General features: G+C 36.4%; 4 protein-coding genes and 1 long non-coding RNA gene across 9 annotated transcripts in view; 2 read left to right on the forward strand and 3 right to left on the reverse strand.

The window, feature by feature from the left end:
- Positions 1 to 1386, forward strand: part of LOC122075994 (60S ribosomal protein L35-like) — a 23149-nt gene extending 21763 nt beyond the window's left edge. Inside the window, exon 5 of the mRNA XM_042641243.1 lies at positions 1088 to 1386. Within this exon, the coding sequence (XP_042497177.1) occupies positions 1088 to 1180 (93 nt within the window). The 3' untranslated portion in view covers positions 1181 to 1386. The remainder of the gene's footprint in view (positions 1 to 1087) is intronic.
- A 2669-nt stretch (positions 1387 to 4055) lies between these two features.
- LOC122075996 lies at positions 4056 to 10004 on the reverse strand. Its single transcript, XR_006139408.1, has 3 exons — positions 9903 to 10004; positions 4583 to 4644; positions 4056 to 4476 (listed from the first exon to the last, which is right to left on the reverse strand). It is a non-coding gene; the product is annotated as an uncharacterized LOC122075996 (long non-coding RNA).
- Positions 5656 to 10599, forward strand: LOC122075991 (anthranilate phosphoribosyltransferase, chloroplastic-like). Of its 5 annotated transcripts, none has more exons than XM_042641233.1 (11): positions 5656 to 6192; positions 6550 to 6853; positions 6956 to 7099; positions 7208 to 7369; positions 7499 to 7582; positions 8682 to 8870; positions 9063 to 9153; positions 9316 to 9375; positions 9527 to 9645; positions 9947 to 10081; positions 10199 to 10599. In XM_042641233.1, exons 2-11 carry the CDS (start codon positions 6659 to 6661, stop codon positions 10238 to 10240), a joined length of 1221 nt encoding a protein of 406 aa, XP_042497167.1. In that variant the 5' UTR covers positions 5656 to 6192; positions 6550 to 6658; the 3' UTR covers positions 10241 to 10599. The 5 variants fall into 5 exon arrangements, with proteins under 5 accessions (XP_042497167.1, XP_042497166.1, XP_042497168.1 ...); XM_042641232.1 differs by lacking the exon at positions 5656 to 6192 and adding an exon at positions 6238 to 6471; XM_042641234.1 differs by lacking the exon at positions 5656 to 6192 and adding an exon at positions 6238 to 6457.
- A 613-nt stretch (positions 10600 to 11212) lies between these two features.
- Positions 11213 to 14376, reverse strand: LOC122077157 (glutaredoxin). The gene is made up of 4 exons (XM_042642986.1): positions 14144 to 14376; positions 12838 to 12926; positions 11575 to 11673; positions 11213 to 11480 (listed from the first exon to the last, which is right to left on the reverse strand). The coding sequence occupies exons 1-4, from the start codon at positions 14245 to 14247 to the stop codon at positions 11398 to 11400; spliced, it is 375 nt and encodes a 124-aa protein (XP_042498920.1). The 5' UTR covers positions 14248 to 14376; the 3' UTR covers positions 11213 to 11397.
- A 1618-nt stretch (positions 14377 to 15994) lies between these two features.
- Positions 15995 to 21607, reverse strand: LOC122077156 (putative pentatricopeptide repeat-containing protein At2g01510). The gene is made up of 3 exons (XM_042642985.1): positions 18637 to 21607; positions 17178 to 17345; positions 15995 to 16290 (listed from the first exon to the last, which is right to left on the reverse strand). Exon 1 carries the CDS (start codon positions 21410 to 21412, stop codon positions 18941 to 18943), a length of 2472 nt encoding a protein of 823 aa, XP_042498919.1. The 5' UTR covers positions 21413 to 21607; the 3' UTR covers positions 15995 to 16290; positions 17178 to 17345; positions 18637 to 18940.
- Positions 21608 to 23730: the final 2123 nt, after the last annotated feature.

Here is a 23730-nt window from a genome sequence, read left to right on the forward strand (position 1 = left end):
TTGGGATGGATTGGGGGTGTTGGAATCAGACATAGTGTGATTGCTTATGGATATTTGTGGGTTCCCATTGAATATTTAATTGATGTATGCAATTCTTGCCGATCTAACCCCCGAAGTAATAATTAACTATAATGAACTTTTTCAGACTATGACGGTAATAACATTCAGATTGCAGATTATTTTGGTTTTGCAACAATGTAGTAGGTGGTATGCACACGCATGTGTTAAAAACACCAAGCATGAAGGAGGCATATTCACAATTACATATGTCAATATACATGGGTTGGCTTCTAATTTGGATATTGGTTCTCATTTTTTATTTTCAGGATTCACTGAAGACAGAGAGCCAGAAGAAGAAAGAGATGTATTTCCCAATGAGGAAATATGCTATCAAGGTCTGAGATAGCTGCTCCGTGGGTGGTAGTCAGTTTTCGAGTATGAATTTTTGTTTAGCTTCTTGGTTGCACCAAATGTAGCTTATTACTTATCACCAATTAAGTGTTCACGATCAATTTTCTTATACCTTGAGATACACATCAGTGAACAAATTTCGGTTTTGCAGTTATGGGTCTTGATTTCTCAGTTGTCTAAATTGTTTTATCATCATTATGTTGTAAATCTATTCTTTTGGCCATATACTATGGTCTCCTTATCACTCCAAAAACCTCCGGTTGCCGATGTGAGACGATAGGAAACCCTCTCAATCCCTGGTTCCTTTCAGGGGAAACATGCTATAGTGTCACCAACCCAAAATTGGTGAAATGGCTCGAGAGAAGAAAAGAAAAAAAAAATTGAAAAGCAATTAAAAGAGATGAAATTGTGAGAAAATAAGAAAATATGTATGTTTGGTTCTCATTAAAAGAGAAGGAAAAAAAAAGTTTTTATATTTTCTTGTGTTTTTGGTAAGATTTTTTATTTTTAGAGCAAATGAAAACTTTATAATTTTCAAGGGGAATTTTGAATTCAAAAACTGATCTCCCTTGGATGCCAGTAGATTTTCCCCTTTTACGTGCTACAATAAAGAAACACCGCCTGAGACCACTAGATTTTTAGAATGCTTGAAGATTTTCTCATAAAACTATTTCAGTTTCGTTGTTTCCTCATACAGGTTTATGGACCTGGAGAGACAATGACCGGCATATGCAAACAAGCAATCAACTACATCATTGCAGCAGCATAAATGATAAATTCCAAATATAATGTTCTTGGAACTTCCTTTATTTTGCTGTTGGTTTTCAATTTCCGCTGAGTAATTAACTATCTGCTGTTAGCATTGTCTACTATATTAGAAAGCTCAGGAAATTATGTTGTATGTTTTCTGCTTTTGGTAGAACAAGTTATGTTGTACAACTGTTCTTTATTGTAATGCATCCTCTGTTAGCCAAATCATTATTCATGGATATCCTGCAAGGATCCCAACGGCTTTTGGGGGCATTAACCAAGAAATGCAAGGATACACATCTTTTTTTATCGATCTGATCTCCGGGATGGAGATGAATCTTCCAAAAGGAGAAGATAGAAGCTCTACAAGAACATTCATATTGTAGCAGAGGCTCCCCACAGAATCTGTGAAAATTGATTATCCGAAAGCATCAATCAGCTTTGACACAAAACCCTTCCAACATACTTTTCGGCAAATGTGGATATGCTGATTTCCTCTCCCTATTTTTTTATTTTTTATTTAAGATTAATAGTTGTGTTATTAATTCAATCAAGAACTCAGAGCCCGTTTGATATCGTTTCTGTTCCAGAAATTTCGTTTCGTTTTTGCAGTTTCTATGTCGAAATGCCGTTTTTAAACGATTTAAAGTTGTTTGGTGAATTTGTTTCTGGAACAGTTTTAGAACAGAAAAATGACAATTCTGGCGTTTGGTAAAGCTTGTTTGAGAAACTTTTTTTTTTTTTTCAATAATTATAGAAATAACATTAAAATAGGTTTAGAAATTACTAATCCTTTGGGACAATAAAGTATTACATACCAAATAAAAAAAAATAGTTTCAAAATGATGAATAAAGTACAGAATTAACAATGCCTTGTTCAAGTTAATTATTAGATAATTCCTCAAATTTTCACTTTTTGTTCAAGTCTAAGGACTTGAATGCACGGAGGATGTATTTCATTTTATTTGTTTGGTCCTCTAATCCTTTAAGTGTCCATTCCAGATATCCTTTCATGTACTCGTTTGAAGTGGATGGTGGTGTGGATGCTGTTGATGTTGAGCTTTTTGAAAATAACATATGTTGTATGGTAGAGATATGCATTTCATCTTTCAACCATACAAACACACCACATCCATGGTTGTCAGCCTATATCAAATAATAGATTTGATTAGGGTTGAAATTTAACATCAAATTAAAAAAAAAAAAATTCTAAAATTATCTATAGGTATAGATCAATTGTTGAAATAAATTATCCCAGTTGAATTAGGGCAACATAGAAATTACTGTCACTTTCCGATTCCTACATCAAGTTTGATCCTCTCTTGGAACTACTGCATGGATGTGAGTATCATCTATGACGCCAATACAATGCTATGACATATATTGACAATTAAATGGTCACTACATATAAAAATATAAATATTCATATATTTAATTACAAACATGTATCATATTAACATATTTACCTTGAAAAAAGGTAGTATTTCGGGTTATGTGCAATCTCTGTCGGTATCATACTGAGCATTTTTTACAGCTTATTTCATTGCTTCAATGAAAACAGGGGTCTCAAGTTCTGACCACTTAACGATAGAGATACTACTTTCAGACATAATATTTAGACATTATAAGTTCGCGTAAAAAGTTAGCATACTGGGTTATTATACATTCTTCAAAAATACAAGATTATAAAATCAATGCAATTTTGAGAGAGAAAGCCCAATATGTATCTCAAACTTCAATTTAGTTGTCATCAATTAACTTAACCAATAATGTTTCCTTTTCTAATTCATTATGAATAACAAAGACAAAGTACTAAAAAAAGAAATAACAAAGCTCATCTTTTGAATATGATACAAACATTTGTAAATAAAACTTACATACATGCAGGAAAATCAGCTTTGAAAAATTTCCCAGAATAACAATTTTTTGTACTAAAGAAACAAAAAGTAATATAAGCACCATAAGACAAAGATCTTCCAATCTAGTATCCCTCCAGCTAAAGGGTTCAATCTTGAGGTACTACCAAAATCCTAACAACAACAAACTTAAGGAGTAATAAAAAAGTGCTGCTTCAACAAGATGAGCCAAAGGATGAGAAAACATCAATAATTGCAAAGACAAAATACTTCATTTTCCAATTCACATGCTATGTTTCCTTAGTTTTAGTACACTTTTCTGAAATCCAACTCAAACAGCATATATCTTATCTGAACAAATGAAATTTTAGTTATGTTTTTGTCCAAACGTAAATGAAAGTCAAATTTATAAACTAGTTTTTGAACTCTTCCAAAATGCAAACCACGTTTGTTTCATATATTTGCATCTGGTCAACAACATATCGGAATAGGGTAGGGCTGAACCGGGTCTATTACAGTGGTTTGTTCCTTAAAGCTGAAGTAAGGTTTCCTAGATCAGCAAGGTATTTCTAATAAGAATAAGGTTGAGTTGAGTTTTTTAATCTGAAATCTGAAATTTGATTTGTGATTTGTGATTTGTGAGTAGGGAGTCAAACCCAATTCCTCCCTAAGACCCTGATGTCTTTTACTTTTAAGGGTACATAATTTGACAGAAGCTGTTGTCAGGCTCTTGCTTCAGAGGTTGTAGACTTGTACAGGAAGCAAAAAGGATTTTTTTTTTCTTTCTTGATGGCTGCTCTTCTAAACAGATTAACCATTCTATTATTTGTTTTAAGTCCAAAATCTAATCAAGAGGATTCAATTTGATGTTCAGTACCATTGTCTTATGTCCATAAAATCATAGCCAAGCTTTTAGTCAACAGAATGAAGCAAATTCTCTCAAAGATCATATCTCCAAATCAATCTGCTTATGTGACCAACAAACTAGCTAATTCAAGATATATTTCTTTTAGAACACAAATCTTTTCACACCTTTCATGTTATGGGCTAAAGATTGGAAGAAATTATAACTTTTTGGCTCTGCTACATCACAAGAAGCAAATATATTGAAACTGACTCTGCAAGACTATTGCAATGCCTTGGGTTAGCAATTGAATCTCAAAAAAAACTAAAGAAAATTCTGAAACAGGGCACAAAATTTGCCTTTTCTAGAATCTCTAGATGAAATTTCAGATCTGAATGGAAACTTTCTTCAACATCAACTAATGGGAATTATCCACCTCATTAAAGTGTATAAATTCAACTCAATGAGGAATCAGCAGAGAAGCTAACGAAAGAAGAAATTGTTAAATTCTCCTTATCTATTTGAGCGAAAACGAGTAGAGATCTGAGTCTTCACAAATGAGATCTGAGACTTCCAGAGGTGATTGACGAGCAGAGATGAGTAGCGGAGTTCTCCCTTGAGAAGAACCATACAAGAACCTTTTGGTTAGAGTTTATGCGAAATAGAGAATAGCAAAGAAGAAGAAGAAGAATGAAGATGAAGAAAGAAATCAAAGATGTACCTGCTGTGTCGAGGAGTGAAGGTTGGTCGTGCTTCTTCTCTAGCGATCGTTCTTCTCCAGTTCTGTGTGCACAAAGGTGAAAAGGTGAGGTGAAGAGGGTGAGTGATTTTATCGGGAACGAGGGTTCAAAATCGTTCCTCTTTTTACAAGTTTGGAACAAAACTACACGGACAGAACGACAATTTGTCGTTCCATCTTTTGGCCTCCAAATCGTTTTTTTCCCAATTTTTATTTCAAAAAAATTGAAACACATCATAAGGTTGTCAAACAGTTTTTTTAGTTTTTTCATTCCAATAGAACAAAAAAATGATAGAAACATTTTTTTGGAAAGATACCAAACAGGCTCTTAGACAATTAACTACATAAAGTTTCAGATACTTTTGGATGCCAAAAGGGCTCTTTATTAACCTAGAGTCCTAGACTCAACTCTGACAAGTAACTCTCATCCATTGGGTTAATTTTCAAATGTTTATTGCTTTCCCTCTATACAAACTTAGAAATGAAGATGTATTTCGCACAAAAGAAAGTATTAGGAACAAATGTGTTTGATTTTGCTCATCCTATAATAAATAAAGGTAAGAGTAGATATGAAATGGAAACGTATGCATAACCACGTGGCAGAAATCAAGCAAAAAATCACAAACAGTATGGGGACATTAAACATGGTTTGGTACAAATGTCAACATCCACTGATCCACCTAAGAAAATCAAAGATTTTTTCACTTAGTTAGAGAAACAATTTACACCACTCTCTACATCTCCTTTGCTTGTGTCTAGGGTTCCCCCTCCCATCCTCTAGGTAATATGAGGAAGAAATTAAGCAAATAATCATACATAACATGATTTGGCCTAAATGCCTAAGCCAGAAAACACGTTACATTGTAGTGATTATACACCAGTCTTCATGATATCTCTTATTAAATTCTGAAAACCCTAAACTTTACATAATTACAATTTTACCACGTAATGGATCCATTTCAGTATTTTATGCTTCACAAACCTTCTTTGAGCCGATATGATGGCTCGTAACGAAAAAAATTTGGCTGATGCTCGGGTTGCAGCTAATACCCTGTTGGCAACCAAAGAAATGAAATAATTCACTTCCCTCTGGGGTTTGTAAATACCCTCCTAGCTTATTGTATTTTTCCTTTCAGATTCGGTTTCTTTGGCTGTCAAAGGGGTTGCAACAACCCAGGGAGAGCAGCTAAATTTCATTTGCAGGAAACGGCCTAGAAAAGTTCTAAGACTAGGAAGGAAGGATACTAGTTATCTGCAGAAACAAGATGAACAAGAATGATGTTGTTAGTAAGGTAGAACCGTGGAAGACAAAAGAAGTCAAGACGACGAGTCACGGGACTCGAGAGTTTCAATTTTGGCTCTTTTGGAGGGAATTTGTTTTTCCGTTTAAAATTATTTATTATTTATTTAGGAAACCGGTGATGGAGGTAGTGGAGGTCACTCACTTTCTGTTTCTGGTACTTAACAGCTACCACTGTCCAAAAGTGGCAAAAGCTGCACTGTTTGATTCTTTGCTCGAACTGTTTCGGCCAATCCTTATAAAACAAGCCGCGATCCATAATTGAATTTCTATTGCTAGTGAGAGACTGAAGGTATGATCTGATCTTGAATCTTTTTTTTGCATTCAGAATCTTCATTATTTTCTCTAATTCTTGTCTTAGTCTCTTCCACTAATCAATGCGGTCTACTTTAGGATCGGGAGATTTTAATTTGATTACTGGGGATGGCAATGCTTCCTGTTTCAATCTCCTTTCCAATTTTTTTTTCTTCTTTAAAACTTGAATTTACCTCCAGAACACTACAAATATGTTGTTCTGGTCTTCTGGACCATAATCTACATCGACTTCTTTGCTGTAGGTTGTGATTATGGGGTACCTTACGTTACAAATATCTCTACATACTCTGCCTATGTGTCGGCTACTCAGACGATTCAATCACGTTTTTGACAGGTTATCCAACCTTGATCACCATTGCTGCTGCGGGGGCATCCCATAAATTTACCTTATCTTGTAGTTTCGACTCAAAGAGCTGCGGACCAGTTTTCTGAGCGAGTTTGTAATGGCAACTCATGGTGTCCACATTCCGGCCTTTTATTCTGCCATTTTGAGGCCTCCAGGGAAGCCATTTGAGACCCATAAATGTTTTTTCTCTGCGCCGGGCGTTCAAATCAAGCAAAGGGGCTTAATGGCTTCTGTGACCAGTGCACCTCGGGTTTTGCACAGTCCCTCACATTCAATAGCATCCTTTAAGGAGGTTTGGAAGTTGTTTGCTAATTTCATTTGGGTCCGGTGTTTTGCTTTTACCTTCGATTTTATCTTTTAATTAGTGATGGAAAATATCTCTGTGGTCTTGCAGTTGATTGAATCTCTAATAACTAAGGTAGATTTATCTGAGGACGAAGCTGAAGCCTCTCTTGAGTTTCTATTGAATGATGCTAATGAAGCATTGATCAGTGCTTTTCTTGTTCTCTTGAGAGCCAAAGGGGAAACATTTGAAGAAGTAACTCCTCCAGTTGTTTCTTGTAAAATTTAGTATCTGTTTTATTCTTTTAACTAGGTCAATCGTTTCACGTATTTTGATGGGATCAATATATGTTTTGAAGCACAGATTGTCGGATTGGCAAGGGCGATGATCAAACACAGTGTGAGGGTTGAAGATATGGTTGATGTAGTTGACATTGTTGGAACAGGTGGTGATGGTGCAAACACAGTTAACATCTCAACTGGTGCTTCAATTCTTGCTGCAGCTTCTGGTGCAAAAGTTGCTAAGGTGAATCTCCTTTTTCATAAGATATTGTTTCCTGAAAATGTTGTTAGTTTGATCCCTATTATGCTATTAAAAGGGGAACATAAATAAATAAATAAAAAGGACGCAGCTGACATTATTTCTGATTTGCAGCAAGGAAACCGTTCCAGTTCTTCTGCTTGTGGAAGTGCAGATGTGTTGGAAACATTGGGAGTTGTCATTGATTTGGAGCCCCAGGTTAGTGTAAATATAATGTTATTAATTGGTGAACCCCCCAAAAAATCTTGTATATCCAAGTGTATGATGTGATCAATGTAAATATTGTGTTATTAATTGGTAAACCCAAAAATAGTCTTGTATATCTAAGTGTGTGATGTGAACATCATGATTTTCTTTGGCATAGTTCTGAGAATTTGAGAAGCATTTCTCAATGGTTGCAAACCCAACATACTTTTTTTTTTTTTTTTTTGCACTATTTCTACAGGAGGTTTGAAAAATTATCAAGAAACAGCCCTACTGCAACTGACCATAAAAGTGGAAGGAAGCCTTCTTTGTTTCTCAGAAGTAATTATTGAACCTCATTGTACAATATTTGAGACATATGAAGCTGGAGTCTGTTAGTTCTTCAATGGGTTCTGCAGGGATCCAGTTTAGTCATATCGAACAAAAAAAGCATGAGTTATATCACTCTACACCTAGCTTTATTCATACGACAAAATAGACTATTTTACCCGGACTCCCTGGAATGGTTGTCAGGCGTGCGTCCACTTATGTTTCAAGTGAAAATTCTTTTACCTGCCTGACATATTAAAACTCAGTATTAATTTGTTGTTGCAAGTGTATTTATTTAGAGATTATATATAACATTAATTATCCAGCGTGCTTGAATACAAATTCTGTTTTATTGGCTTTCAATTTCTTATAAAACCATGATGGGCATTATATGACATGGATAATTGTTTTTCTTTTTAATGAATTCTATCATAGTATCCCTAACTGCACTATAGCTGACAATTTCCTCTCACTTATGCTCTATGAGGTTATTTCATACGATATCTGGTCAATCATTTTTACAGTTAGTACAATGGTAAGTAACAGGCCTCACATGAGAATGCCTTGCGTTCAGTTTCTTGCAACTACAACAGGTGAATTTTTGGTTATAGGGCTTTCATAGAGTTAGATAAAGAACCTCCAAAGTGGACCTTTTGAGTGTTCTCTAACCATTTAATGAATTCTTTATTGTATTCAAAGAGCATGTGAACTTTTGTGTGTTAACATTGTTTTATTTTTCAAATATAATTTTTTTAGATTTTTTTTCCTTTTATTATGGAACTAGGGTGTAGAGAGATGTGTAAAGGAATCAGGCATTGGTTTCATGATGGCTCCAAAGTACCATCCGGCAATGAAAATAGTTGGTCCTGTGAGGAAAAAGCTTAAAGTGAAAACTGTGTTCAATATCTTGGGTCCTATGTTGAATCCAGCACGGGTACCTTTTGCAGTTGTTGGTGTATACAAAGAAGATTTAGTAAGTTCTATATAATGAATGATAACAGTGTTAGGTTTCTTTTCATCACTATTGGCTTTACTTTTACCTCTTTATATTGATTGTGTTTGACCCAAGTTCAGCAGAAATAGACTTCAGCTCTAATTTTTTCAGCTTATTATGGCATTGTCCTTTTCATTTAATTTTCTAATGATATGTTGAATTCTTGCATAGGTCACAAAAATGGCTAAAGCGCTACAAAGATTTGGCATGAAGAGGGCATTAGTTGTACATTCAGAGGGTTTAGATGAAATGAGTCCCCTTGGTAGTACCCTTTCTTTTTATGATTCAGTCTTCGGGATGTTCTTATCTAAAATTTGCTCTCATTGTCTCTGCTGTTTTCATGGCCTATTTCTTATCTTTTATTCTATATTTTGCAGCAGAAAGAAGACTTACAAACCTATTGCTTTTATACCTATGTTGGCAGGACCTGGCGTGGCCCTTGATGTTACTCCGGAAAAGATTGAGAAGTTTTCTTTTGATCCATGTAAATTTCTTGCTATTACTAGTTTGTTTCGGTTTATGGTTCTAATATAACACTGAACAGAGGTCAAAGCCCCCTTGCTTTTTCCTATTGCTCTCTCTTCCACTCCATAGTTTTGAGATTCTAACCAGATCCTAGTGCTTGATGTATACAGTGGATTTTGGGATGCAACGATGTACACTGGAAAGCTTGAAAGGAGGAGGCCCAGATTATAATGCAGAGGTACTGAGGCGTGTTCTATCAGGGGAGAAAGGATCTATTGCAGATGCATTTGTAAGTCTTTTGTGCAATGCCTTTTTTGATAGGAATACTTAGGCACGAAATTAAATGGGTTTTGGGAAAGAAAAATTGAAAGGAAAACTTTGAACAACTTTTTGATCAGATGATAAAGGAGGTACCAGGCAGGTTCATTCTCCTACAAGAGTTTGATTGAAGGAGCGCAGAAATGTCATTAAATTATCAAAATATAAAATCCTCTTTACTTTAAAGTTATTAGAAAGCGTATTATTGGGTCACTGCTGGTCACATACCTCTGAGAGATCATTTCTCCTATTTTTCATGAACAATTGAACAGATACTAAACGCAGCAGCAGCTCTGTTAGTGAGTGGGAGCGTGAGGAGCCTGAGTGAAGGTGTAGCCCTGGCCAGAGAAACACATCACGCGGGGAAAGCTCTCAAGAACCTCGAGTCTTGGATACGCATCTCCAAGGTAATTGAAGATGTCTGGTTCGGGAACTATTTTAGACTTGCAGATTGATAATCTGGATCAGTTCTGTTCGTACCCTGATGTGCCCTTCCTTTTTGCATTTGGTTCGTGTAATCACAGGAAGAGAGAGAAGTAGCTACCAGCATGGTTGGTTCAAATTGATGGTGTTGAAGACGGAATCCTATGAAAAACCATAGCAATTAATGCAGGGCCCAGAAATCAACATGATCCGGTGGAATGTAACCCAACAGATTATAAATGAAGAAATTTAAAATTAAGTGATCGAATCTATGGAAAGCTCAGGAGATATTACACCATGGAAGCCGGTGGACCACTGTTAAACCCTGCCTGGATCCGCCATGACTAGGAGCTTGCAGGGGGGCTACAATTTATAATTATATACTATATGCAATAAACCAACATAACTGCTTTGGCTTTTGCCTTTTGGGTTATCGATATTTGTAAATTGATTTGAATTTCTGTTTTCCTTATCCCTTTAAGGAGTAATTGTTTTTCTCTTATCCTTTTTACAGAACAAGGAACCCATAAATATTTCTACCCACCCATACCGATTTTAATTTATGTATGATTTGACTTGTCAAACATTGGAACCATGGATGGTGGATAAGGAGCTGCATGTTCTCCCCTACCCTCCCCTCTCTTGTTTGAGATATCGGTCACGGATCAGCCAATATTTGAATTGGGTTTCAGGGTGTGCGATACTCATCTGATACCATCCATGGCACTAAGCCAAGCGGAGCACACATGTCAGGAGAAAGAATGAGAAAATACATGACACCAACTACCCACAATGTGGCCATCTTTTTCCGTAAAGTTCCTTTGGTTTGGTTGCAAGGAAAGTGAAAATTTTTAAACCTAAAATAGAAACTTTGGTAATCATAATCCAACACAATAGAATAACTGCTTAAATTTATTTCTTATTATCATATTTAGTAATAATGTTTTTTTTTTAAGTAATTTTTATTTTACTTTTCAGTAAATCAAAGTGAAATTTTATAACCAAATATGAAATGATTTGAGTAAATAATATAATCATATAACAATAATTACATCCCTTCCCTTTAATTTTCCTCTGAGCCAAGCCTAAATTTTTATATAATCAGCAAACTTGGATGCTGCAACACGTAATAGTTATCATTCTTAGTTCTTTAAATCAAACAAATAATGATGCATAGGGTATTCACACACAGTAAAAAAAATAACTGTCACATCAATCTTCTTAGGTACTATACAGATAATTGGAATATCATTGTTCTCCTCATTTGTGCCACTAAGTGTATTTTTTAATTTCAAGCCATTTACAGCGATGAAGTACTAGCAAGTGCACCGGCATCAGTGAGCAGGGGCACAAGCTTCCCTTGCTGGTGCTTTTCTGTGACAGCTGCAGCCAACAGAAACCCCAAGAAATCAATCCATAATCAAAATCTTGGAAGAAATTTGACATGAAAAAGATGTAGTCAATCAGAAAGTCTTACCGTCACAACCGCCTATGTGATTTCCTCCGATAAACACATTAGGGACCGTTCTTTGCCCTGTCCATTCCCTCAGTGCAGCTTGAATATCACCACCATCACCTTCACAGCAGGAGAAAATGATAAACACCAAGACAACATATCAGTTTCTTAACATTAGTCGGGCATTAACATCTTATCTTTTACTTGATTGAGAAAAGAATAGTGAGAACAGGGGCAGTAGTAGTTTAGGATCAATCAGAGGAAGGTGCTTGCTAAAAGCAGACCATTACAAGTGCTAACAGGAGATACAAAATGGCAATATGGACCGTAGCAACTTCCAACAATCTAAATTGGAATTTCAGAATCTTAGGCAGCTCTCAGAAACTAGCTCTGCAATGAATATGGTTAAGTCATTTCTTTATGCATTTTCAACCACAGAAGATCGGTACATCGCACATATATCTGGTTTAATAAATGCCACCATATTTCTGGTATCCCACAACAGATTTCCTCAAAACAAAGGAAATTGGTTAAAAGCTTTTAATAGATCTCTAAGGATACAGGGAAGTATGTGTGTGCAATACTGCCAATCTGACCGGGAGAAAAAAAAGATATGGCTAAACATTTGGCTTCTTCAAAAATTTTAACTGATAGCAATGTCCTCTTTTCCTTCCATTTGCATACGGAGAATTCTAGTTTAATGATGCTTATGGGTGTATAACCATAGGATGCAGTATAATTAGTGATTCTTGGAAGGTTCAGCACAAAACCCCAAGCCCCTGATCAACCTCAACACGCCCAAAAAAATGAATTACAAGTCCATAAGAATCTAAAAGTCCGCATGTTCTATCTTCTAAAAACTAACTCAATACTACTAGGATCTGCTAATGCATTCCATGGCCAAGGTCCCCACCCCTACGTGTGCGGTATGGGGGCAAAGAGAAGAATCTGCCAATGCATTCCATAGCCAGCTTCCGCTCCCCCCCCCCCCCCAATTGTTATCTTTTCTTTTATGGGTGGCAGAGATTTATAGTTATTCAAAGTTTAACCACTCAAAAGATGGTAGATATAGGCATATAATTTCTTCAAATAAAACACAAGGAACTGATGAGAAAAAATATCTTATAAAGCATTTTTTTTTTTTTTTTTCACGAATAGGAATCTTCTACAGCTTTATCAGATTCTTTCATCATTGAAATTCTAAAAGATCCAGGAGTTTTCTATCAACCGAATACATGTCTATGGGTCAAAATATGTGGGAACGAACATTTAGAGTACACTCACTTTCAGAATTCAACTCAATAACCTTGTATGTTGCTCCTAGCTTTGAGAGCAACTGCTTGACCCTCGTGCAATATCCACAGTAGGTCTTACTGCAAATGGGAGAGAGATAATGTTAGTCTCAGAAACCTGGAAAGTTGTACAACACAGTGAACATAAAAATTAGAGATTTGAGAGACAAGATCAACAAAATATGCCCACTGGAAAAGATCAGCATTGAAAGAAAATATTCAAGAGAAAACAGAGAATGTATCCCTTTGTTCATCCCAAAATAAAATAAAAAAACCGACACCCCCACATAAGGCAGTGATTTGATTGCTGGTCTCGCTAGCTGGAATCACCAAGCCAAGGGTGGCACCTCAAATGGATGAAGGATAAAATATAATAGACACATGAATGCAGCGGATTAGACACACCTAATTACCACTTCCCACTTATAAGAATGCTTAACAACTCAAATGCTAAAGATTTCTAACAATAGTATGAATAATATGTAAGTAGAAGATGACTAATCAAAAAATCCACTTTTACTCTATGTTCCAGGGGATAATCCAACAAATGTTAAGATTACAAAAATTTCATATTTAAAAGAGCACATAAGAATGCAATGTTATTTATTTCCCATTTCTTTCTTCCAAGAATGTCCTGAAATTTGAAAGTGATCTGCTGAAGAATATGAACAAATTTATAATTCAAGAATGCACTAATATTGGAAAGATGTTCTACTTAAAAATAGCATTATCTTCAACATTATAATTCATATTTCATCAAATAGAAGATGATCCATCAGCATATTTATGTTATTACTCTTCATTTTAGGGAACAACCCCAAGATTTATGATAGGTTTTAGAAAAGCAATTCTTGCCGACAGATTGATCTAGAAATCCTTAACGAGATAGTATTTAATTCTATAATTCATATACTACCTCTCAGTAGAAGTTGGGCCATCAAGAAATTCGGTGTTCTATCATTATTCCAATCGATTTTATTTAATGGGTTTAGCTCTACCCGTAAACCATCGCCACAATTGAGCATCTGAGAAAAGGCACAAGGTTTCCATCACATAAACTTAAGAATCTCTTGCACGTGAAAGTACCCAAAATGCCAATTTAATGAAATAAACTCGGACTTGTCTCTCGATGGAATTGGAACCAACTCAAATCTTACCAGTTTATCGAAATGGAGGATTTCATTCAGTGTGCAGAGAATCCAAAGATGGGTTTTCAGGAGGTTTTTTTTTTTTTCAAGATTTTCGAGTAGGGATTAAGATTTTATTTAGAAAAAGAGAGAAAAGAAGAGGAAGAGCACCTGAAGACAACCACAGGGGTGGATGAAACGATCTCCTTGGCCTTGGATAAAGCCATCTCTAAATCAACTCCGCTCTTGCTGCTCGAACTGAATATCGCTCCCATATTCTGCCCTTTTCAGTGCTTTCTCTCTCTCTCTCTCAAGAATATTTTCCTTTTTTTAGGGGGCCAAACCGCCAAACTCTCGCAAGAAGATGGCGTGAAACCATGAAAATAGTCAGCGCATGGGGCACCCGGGTGGTTTCCGTACAAAGAGTTGACCCGGGTCAAGAATGTATTCTGAAACTGATTCTTCGCTAAAAAGAGTTGATGCCGGGTTGAGAATGTATACCAGAGGCAAACACAACACAACTTCAGATAAGTTTTCACTCGAAAAAAACAAAAAAAGGAGATTCACAAGATATTTGATATGATAAGACAAAAAAATAATAATTACAGTTTTAAGGCTGTGTTTGGTAGTTATGGGAGAAAAGAAAAAAAAAAAATACAATTTTTGTACTTTTTTTTCTTGGATTAAGAATTTTTTATTGCACTTGATATGTTTTCGCATGTGAGAAGATTCTTTTTTTCAAATTTAAAATTTTCCTTGGAAATTGTGAAATTTTCTTTTGTTCTCCCAAAAATTTTCTTACTAAAAATACAAGAAAACATGAGAAAATATAAAAACATAATAAGGCAAAAAATAAATGATTATACAATGATTTCCTATGTCTCTATCACTCTCTTAAAATTCAAATTTTTTTGAATTTTTTTCTTTTCTTTTCTTTTCTTTTCTTTTCTTTTCTTTTCTTCTTGGTAACCAAACATACATACTCTTTTTATTTTCTCACAATTTCTTCTCTTTTCTTTTCTTTTCTAGATTCTTTTTTTTCTTTTCTTTTCTTCTCTTGGCTACCAAACATAGCCTTAGTCTCTTCTTAAATTTCAAATTTTTAAATTTTTTTTCTTTTCTTAGCTTCCAAACATAGCCCAGTGATAGGACTTTGAGTGTTCTTTCCTCAATGTACCTAAGTTTTATCAAATGACAATACTAATTGGACAAATCCCAACCATCCAACATTCCAATGGTATGAGGAGACTAGCCAATAACCACTATCATGATTTTATGTATTAGTGTCAATATCCGTGTTATCGGTCAATATGTATTAATATTGTCAGAGTTTTTATCACTACAGATTAGATGTATAGGCCAAAAAGATGGATCAATTTTTAAATTATGCTTGATACCAACTTGATACGACCTGATTCTAGCTGAGCCATCTTGGTATCAATATCAGCTAAGACTGATATGGACACTGATACCTAGATATATAACCTTGGCAACCATATGCTCGTGCGGTGTCAAATATAATCCTTATTTCAACCATATGGTTCATTTTGTATTTTTTTTATTTTTTTTATTTTATTTATTTTTTCATAAAATATGTTCTTGAAAAATTATTATAAGTAAAATATAACATAATAATAGGGACGCAAATTGGCCTGAAACGTTGGCCAAAATTTTCAGAGCTTGGGACAAGCAATGTTTAAGAAATCCAGGCCCAAGATTGGGCCGAGCCTGATTTCAGATTCAGCCCAGTCCAGCTCTGTCAATAAATTTTACATATATAAGGATAAGGTAAAAAAAAAAGTTGCCTGGTCACGTGACTCCTATACTTAGACATAGTGATAGACAAAATTATTACCTCACCCATTGTGAATAAAAAATCTCCTTCATGTTGATGCCCCTACACGCACTATTCACACGACCAAGCAGCAATCTCTTGTCTATAAGAATATTATATATGTAATTCTTAAAAAAATTGTGTGTGTGAGGGGGTGTTTCTTACATATAACAATATGGAGGCCATGATACCCGAGTAAATTCATATTTTGATTCCAATTTAAAGATTACGATCCATCATTCAAAGAGACTGTTGGTACAATGATAAACCATTTTGACCATTTATACCAAACAAGAAGCACTAAAACAGAAAAAAAATAATCATCACAGTTGGTTGGAGATGGATTGCCTTTTCCATTATTATAATCGAATTCACAAAATTCTCCTCCAAGATGAGGCTTTTCCCACGCTAGTAGACTCCCTTTTGGTAATCCGCTTCACAAAATTCTCCTCTAATATCATCACAGGCCTCTCCAGAGAAAACCCTGAAACATTCATCAGCGAAAGCAAGTAATTTTTTAAAATGTTTTTTCCTGACTTGAAAAACAAAAAAGTAAATACATTTTTGGTGTAAAGACATGTTTGATAACCATTTTCTTTTCGAAATAGGGTTCCAAAATATTTCCGAAACAGGAATAGTGTTAGCACCACTGTTTCTTCTCTGCACCTTCATGTCAAGGGTCAAAATAATGTTAGCACCACCATTTACCCCCTAGACACAAGGCAAAACAAAAAGGTACCAAGGCACCAGCGTAGGCAACGGCGGACTCAAATCCTCTGCGGCTGGCAGTGAATGGCAGTGACGACCCAATGGCTGGAAGGGCCTTGGGATGCACCACTAGCCGTCAGATGCTCGCTGCCACTCACTGCCTCCCCACAGAAGATTTTTTTGTGGCAACAGCTTGACAACTTGAACAGGCATATTATGAGAGTTGATGAGAGCTAACATGATGGACCAGTGTTGCACCATCCTCAATACACTAACCCTTGAATGTTGGCAGAATATAATTCAGTTCAAATAAAGTGTAACTGAGGTATATATTGTGAAAAAACAAAGCTGATGTTAAAGACAAGACGACCAAATTTTTTTGGAAGCATCTCATATGACAGATATTAGAATTATAACCCATATAAGATGTGGCAAACTGATTGAGGATCACATCATTGAACTTAGAGAGCACAAATGTGATGTGTGCCCAATGATCCATAAGGATGATAAGCCTCAGGTGATATACTTTTAGATCTCATTTTCACTTTTGATTGCACATTCATTACCCATGGTGTTCCTTCCCTTTACGGTAAACTTAAGCCTCATACAGGCAGAATAGCAAAGAGAAAACCCAAACATAAGAAATTTGTTTGACTAACTCACCTCAGTTTTCCTTGACAGATGCAACTGCTGTTGTAACCGGGAAATCTTCTGTTTCTCCTCAGCGACCTCCTCCTACAGCTTAGCTTTCTGTTTCTCCTCAGCGACCTCCTCCTTTGGCTTAGCTTTCTGTTTCTCCCATGCCAGAAGCCTGACCTCAACAACCAGAACCTGTGAAGAAGAAGAACCGAGAGAGAGGGCAGAAAAGGGGAGAGTTAACCCTAGGCCATGAACGGATTCAGTATTCCGCCAATCATGGTCTAGTCCCACAAAATTTACTATATAATGAAACCTACTCAGAGTCAAATTAGAACCAAAGTAAATAACCAATAAAGTAAATAATCCTAACTAACAATTACCTAACTAGACTTATCACAAACTAATTCATGAGACTTAACTTTATCGACATAAAATAACAGACTCCCACTCACTGTCACACTACAACTCCTCATGGTACATTTTAACAAAAAATGCAAGGGACGATGGTTTGCAAAGATGGTTTGAAAGAAACACAAGGGATGATGGTTTGCAGAGATGGTGGTTCAAAGGAAATGCAAGGGATAAGGGTTTGCAGAGATAGGGGTTTGAAGAGAAAGATGTTTACAGAGAAGGGATGATGGCTTTGTAAATAGAATTAGAGCTTGGAAGGAGAAGAGCTTGCTCACAGGAAATTTAATTCAGTTTGTGGAGAATGAAATTAGAATTCTTTTCATTAAAACTAGAATGATTTAACCAATAAAGCTAATAATCCTAACTAACAACAACCTAACTAAACTCATCACAAACTAACTCTTAAGACTTGACTTTATCGACATAGAATAACAAAGGCTCCCACTCACTGTCACACTATAACTCCTCAAGGTACATTTTAACAAGAAATGAAAGGAGCGATGGTTAGCAGAGATAGATGATTTGAAAGAAAAATTGCAGAGATGGTGGTTCAAAGAAAATGCAAGGGATGAGGGTTTGCAGAGATAGGGGTTCGAAGAGAAAGATTGTTTGCAGAGAAGGGATGGTGGCTTTGCAAATAGAATTAGAGTTTGAAAGGAGAAAAGCTTGCTCGCAGGAAGTTTAATTTAGTTTGTGGGGAATGAAATTAGAATTCTTTTGATTAAAATTGGAATATTTTGGACACGATAATAAAACCGCTTCTATTGACTAGAAAACCACTGAACTTGCTTCAATATTTTGCATCTTTAGGCACAGTAGGATATTACTGTTTCTAAAAAGTAGGCATTATAAGCAGTTTTACAGTTACCGCTTCTATAGTTCTATATGTTGTAAAGTGTATGCCCTTTAAAGCGATTATTAAGTACCACTTCTAAAGCGAGTCTCTAGAAACAATTTCTAATTACCGCTTCTAAGGCCCTACTAAAACTGCCTCTACCCCATTTTCTCGTAGTGCATAGATAATCGAATGGCTTGGGTGAAAATTAAATAAATCAAATGGTCAAAAGGTTACCTTCACATAGTAGATCAATTTGCAACTCGTCAATGGCAGCTGCTGAAACCCTGGATATGACACAACTGCGGAGGATGGCTCTTGTCATGCACTCCAATACGAGATCTGAACATTGACTCGTTGTGCATTTATCTTTAACATAAGAATGGGGAAGATCTTTTGACACAGTGCTTTGTTTAGAGAGAGGTTCCATAAATTCTGGCCTTTGCTTATCCCTTCTTATATGAAACCAAGGTTGAATTACCTTAGACCTGTTGATAGGGAAAGGAAGCCTACGAATTCCTTGGTAAGGTGTTCATTAAGCCTACCAGTAATCCCTGCAAGAGCAAAGGCCATCTTTGAAATGATGGAATCTGCTTGAATCCCTAACTGTAATTTCCCTCTTTTCTATCTTTGAAATCACCTTGATAGCAGCATGGCAGTCTATACAAGCTCGCAAGTTCTTCACTATCCGTATTGGTGACCCTTGCGGTGTACTTATCAAAGCAAAGGCAATCGCCAAGCGCTCACTGTGATACATGAGAGACTCAACTTTTAGTTCATGTTCCACATTGTGAAGAGCACAACTTGTATCAGGCCTGTACCCTTCCGTCTCCATCTGCCCAGACAACCATTTGAGTTTTTTATCGATTTCATCCATTTGTGGGTGGGACCTGTCATTGGCTGAAAAGGTATGAATCTTCTGGTTGATCTCAACCCAGCTATAAGCAGGCACCTTCTTAACTCCTCGCTCCTTCATTGACTTCTTCACCTTCCCAACATCATCCCACTGACCAGCTGCTGCATAAATATTTGACATGATAACATACGGAGCTGCATCTCTGAGATCCATATTGAAGAGCTGGTCTGCCACCTTCTTTGCCAGTTCTTGGTTTCCGTGGATCCTGCATGAATTTAAAACTGATGACAACATGACCTCATCAGGTTCAAAGGGCATCTGAGACATAAATTTCTCTGCTTTCTCAAATTGTCCACTTCGACCCAAGACATCAACCACACATGCATGGTGTTCTCTCTTGGGAGCAAGATTATAGATTTCAGTCATGGAATCAAAGTACCGTAATCCTTCGTCAACAAGACCTCGGTGGCTGCAAGCAGATAGAACACTGAGGAAGCTAACTGAATCAGGTTCAATACCTGACTGAATCATCTCATTGAATGATCTAAGAGTGGCCTCACCATCCCCATTCTGGGCATAAGCTGAGATCATGGCATTCCAAGATACTAGATTTCGAATTGGCATCTCATCAAAGATTTGGCTCGCATCTTTTATAGATCCACATTTTGCATACATATCAAGAAGCGCACTCCCAGAAAACACATTGCTTATGAACCCAGATTGGAATATGTATGAATGTAACTGTTTCCCTAGTCCAAGGGAAGCCAAGTTTGCAGAAGCTCTTAAGATGCTAGCATAAGTTGCTTGATCTGAGCTAATATTGACTTTACGCATCATGGTGTACAGGCCTAAGGCTTCCTCATGAAGCCCTTTCTGAACATAGCTTGAGATCATGGCTGTCCATGAAACTGTGCTCCTCTGGGTCTGCTTGGCAAAGATCATCTGTGCTTCTTCCAAGCAACCACACTTGGCATACATGTCAATCAGAGAATTCCCCACGATATCCAATTCAGCTGCAGATGCCACAACAACTTGGGCATGAATTTGTTTACCCAAATCCAAAGCTGGTAGAGTTGCAGCAATGCTCAAGATGCTAGCAAAAGGGAATTGGTTGTGGTCAAATTCAGTGAAAAACAATTCCTGAAAGAGATCGAGGGATTCTTTATATTGCCCATTCCATGCATAACATGTGATTAGAACATTGTAAGAAACACCATCTAATTCCGGCATCTCATAGAAGAGTTTTTCTGCTTCCACTAGACAATCGTGCTTCGAGTAGAAATCAAGCAAGGCATTGCTCACAAACACATTCCAAACAAAATTAGTCTTGAAAACGAAAGTGTGAACCTGTTGTCCGAGACCCAGGTCGCCTAATCCAATACCGGCAGAAAGAACAGCTGCAAAGGTGAAGTCAGAAGGCTTCCACCCTGATTTATGCATCTCTAGAAAGAGTTTCAGGGCTTGCTCGTTTAACCCACCTTTAGAGTACCCTGTTATCATAGCATTAAATGAAACACAATCTCTTTGAGGCAGTTCAATGAAGAGTTGAGAGGCCAAATCGAGACATTGCGCTTTGCAATAGGAATCGACCAAGGTGTTGCAGACGAGAAGGGTCGATTTGTATCCCAACTTAAAAACATAGGCATGAACTTGAGCGACTTGTTCTGCAGACTCGGAACCATTGCAAGCCGACAAGAGAGTGGTGAAGGTGACATGATCTGGCTCCACCCCGGATTGACGCATTTCCGAAAAAAATCTGAATGCTTCTTGGGTTTGGTTGCACTGTGCATATCCACCAATCAAGATAGTCCATGTCACTGTGTTTCGATCGATTGTGCGATCGAACAACTCCCTTGCACCAAATAGATTACCTGACTTCACATAACCTGATATCAACGTATTCGTTGAAACGATATTTCTTTGAGACATTCCATCGAACACCTGTTGTGCATGTGAAATATCACCCCTCTTGACCCAATCCTCAATCTGGAAATTGAAGCGGCAGGTGTTAGGGTTGAATCCCGTTTTGATTATTCGGGCATCTACTACTGAATACCTTCTAATGGCGACATACGATGATTTATCAGTAGTAGAGGTTCTTGGTCTTGGAGAAACGGGGTACCGAAACCGAAACGCATTGGGCCCAAATGTTCTCATAGAAAATGGGATTCGCCGTTTCGGTTAGTTTTGACAACTGCCGAACGACCTTTCGCTTATATGTTGTGAATCGGTCGAATTGGCCGATTCTTCGGCTTTTCCTAGGGTTCAAGCGATTCTGAACTGTTGCCGATCTATGTTGTTTAAGTCAGTTCCATGACATTTGGTAGGGGCTAGATCCAGCTTCTCTCCAACAGCTTGGGCATTGTACGTGTATAAGTTATCCCAACCGTTAGATGGGTGAGAGGTAAATGATTAAAAAGGCCAATACTTGTCCATTTGCTTCCACATATAATTTTCTTCACTCTTTAGATGGGCCAGGCCAGCTTTGGTTTGGGGATTCATTTTTAATCCATCCATGGCCCAACCCATGAATATTTTATTTCGTATACCTATTTTAGGATATACCATAATACATCTACTACATGTTAAAGTCTCCTTATATGCATAATGGGTAGCACAAGACAAATTAAAATGTTATCAATTAGTAAAAAAATATTGAAAAATTAGGCCCAACACGGCCTCTCCATGAGCCCTGCAGTCTGGGCCCAAGCTGAGGCTTAGATACCCTAGGCTGGGCCTGGGTTTTAAAAGACAAGGGCCTTGCCCATTCCGGTTAATCCACATCTTTCTAATCAATTATCGAAGATTTTTTTTTATTTAAATTATTCTATTAATAAGGTCAATTAATAAGCCATCTCCATTAATGTAACACTTTTATATAAGAATTCAAAGGCTCAAATTCTTGAAGCGAAATTAATTCTTTCCTTGAAGGCAAATTTCTTGAAGGAATGGGTTCCATGAAAGCCCAACTCTAATGCTATATTTGGAAGGCAAGAAAGAATAGAAAAATAATAAGAGTAATGATGACCAAAGCAATGAGATGACTTTATGTTTAATTTTCTTCCTTATGTTTCAAAATTTTAATTTTGAATAAGGAGTTTAAATTCTAAATTTGGTTGGAAGAAAGTTAAAAATTCCAAAGTAAGCAAGTGGAATGTCCTAATATTAACCTTTCACCAAGAAGGTCAACTTAATTTAATCTCTCTAAGCTTGTCATTCTTAGGGGAGGGGGAAAAAAAACTCTCCAAGCATGTGAACTTGAAGACCCAATCAATTAAATGGGTAGGTTAATTGTGATTCAACATTGCATCAGGTATTCAGGTTACTGTTCTCAAGAGAAAAAAAAATTACGTGAGGTAATGTATGTGGTTGGGGACCTTGGAAAATCTCCCTTTCTCTATTAATGGAAAAGTTTTATTCTCCGCTGATTAAGATTTTTTTTTTTTCTAACTAGACTACCTAGAAACATTGCAAGAAGGATCGAGTATCCTTCACCAATAGTGAAGAGATAACATTTTTTAAAAAATATCACCGTTCATAATCAACTTTAGAACCCAAAAAATTAAGTCAACTCGATTAAATTATTTGCTGTTAATCAAGTTTTCTCACTGCTTCTCCAAGGTTACTTTCATTTAGTTAATCAATTAACATTAATCTAATTCGAAGAAGCCGGCGGCAAATCTTCTAGATTTTTTTTTTTTTTTTTGAAAAGAAATCTACAAGTCATATTCCTAATTGTACAGAGATGATTTCTTGAGCATAATCCGAAGGCTTGATTTCTACAATTCGCCTTTCATCTCAAGTTAACAAAGCAAGTCTTTTTAAATAATCCGAAGGCTTGATTTCTTGAAACCTAATCCAAAGGCTTGATTTCTACAATTCACCTTTCATTTCAAGTTGGCAATGCAATCTTTGTAAATAATCCGAATGCTTGATTTCTTGAAACATGGATACGTGGTTTTGGCTTTGATACAATGGGTTCTAGGCTCTATTGTGTTGGAACTATTTAGCTTCAAAATTTTTTGTCTATATATTGCCTTGTTTATATGAATGTGAAATGTAGTTCTCTCATTTCAAAAGAAAAAAGAGACGTAGTTCTCTCTCTCTCTCTCTCTCTCTCTCTCTCTCTCTCTCTCTCTCTCTCTCTCTCCACATTTGTATTCGCCTTTTGAATCTCAATCCTGTCCATAGTTAGCAAATTCGGATTTGGGAATTATTCGGGCGGAGAATTATTCGGAATAATTCGGTTGATTAATTTAAGGATTCGGTCAAAAAAGCGGTCAAAAAAGCTTATTGGGTTTTTTTGGTTTTTTTTTTTAAAATACTGTTTAAGTGGACCGAATAATTCGGTTTAATTCGGATTCGGTCCGAATTATTCGCGTTTTATATTTACTTTCGAAAAAATTGTGAATTTTACCGAATTTTATTTTTAATTCGGATTCAATCAAAATTTTTGAAAAAATTCGAAAAAATTC

The sequence above is a fragment of the Macadamia integrifolia genome, chromosome 4 (assembly GCF_013358625.1).
Source record: "Macadamia integrifolia cultivar HAES 741 chromosome 4, SCU_Mint_v3, whole genome shotgun sequence".
Classification (NCBI taxonomy): Eukaryota; Viridiplantae; Streptophyta; class Magnoliopsida; order Proteales; family Proteaceae; genus Macadamia; species Macadamia integrifolia.

Bases quoted from the DNA above. Each gene is read 5' to 3' on its own strand.
- LOC122077156 (XM_042642985.1), bottom strand. From the start codon at position 21,412: ATGAGAACATTTGGGCCCAATGCGTTTCGGTTTCGGTACCCCGTTTCT.
- LOC122077157 (XM_042642986.1), bottom strand. From the start codon at position 14,247: ATGGGAGCGATATTCAGTTCGAGCAGCAAGAGCGGAGTTGATTTAGAG. The intron at 11,674-12,837 runs GTGAGTGTACTC...CCTGCTGTGAAG, and splicing joins TATTGAGTTGAATTCTGAAA to GTGATGGTGGTGATATTCAA. The intron at 11,481-11,574 runs GTAAGACTTTCT...TGTTGGCTGCAG, and splicing joins TCACATAGGCGGTTGTGACG to CTGTCACAGAAAAGCACCAG.
- LOC122075991 (XM_042641233.1), top strand. From the start codon at position 6,659: ATGGCAACTCATGGTGTCCACATTCCGGCCTTTTATTCTGCCATTTTG. The intron at 6,854-6,955 runs GTTTGGAAGTTG...GTGGTCTTGCAG, and splicing joins CAATAGCATCCTTTAAGGAG to TTGATTGAATCTCTAATAAC. The intron at 7,583-8,681 runs GTTAGTGTAAAT...TTATGGAACTAG, and splicing joins TCATTGATTTGGAGCCCCAG to GGTGTAGAGAGATGTGTAAA.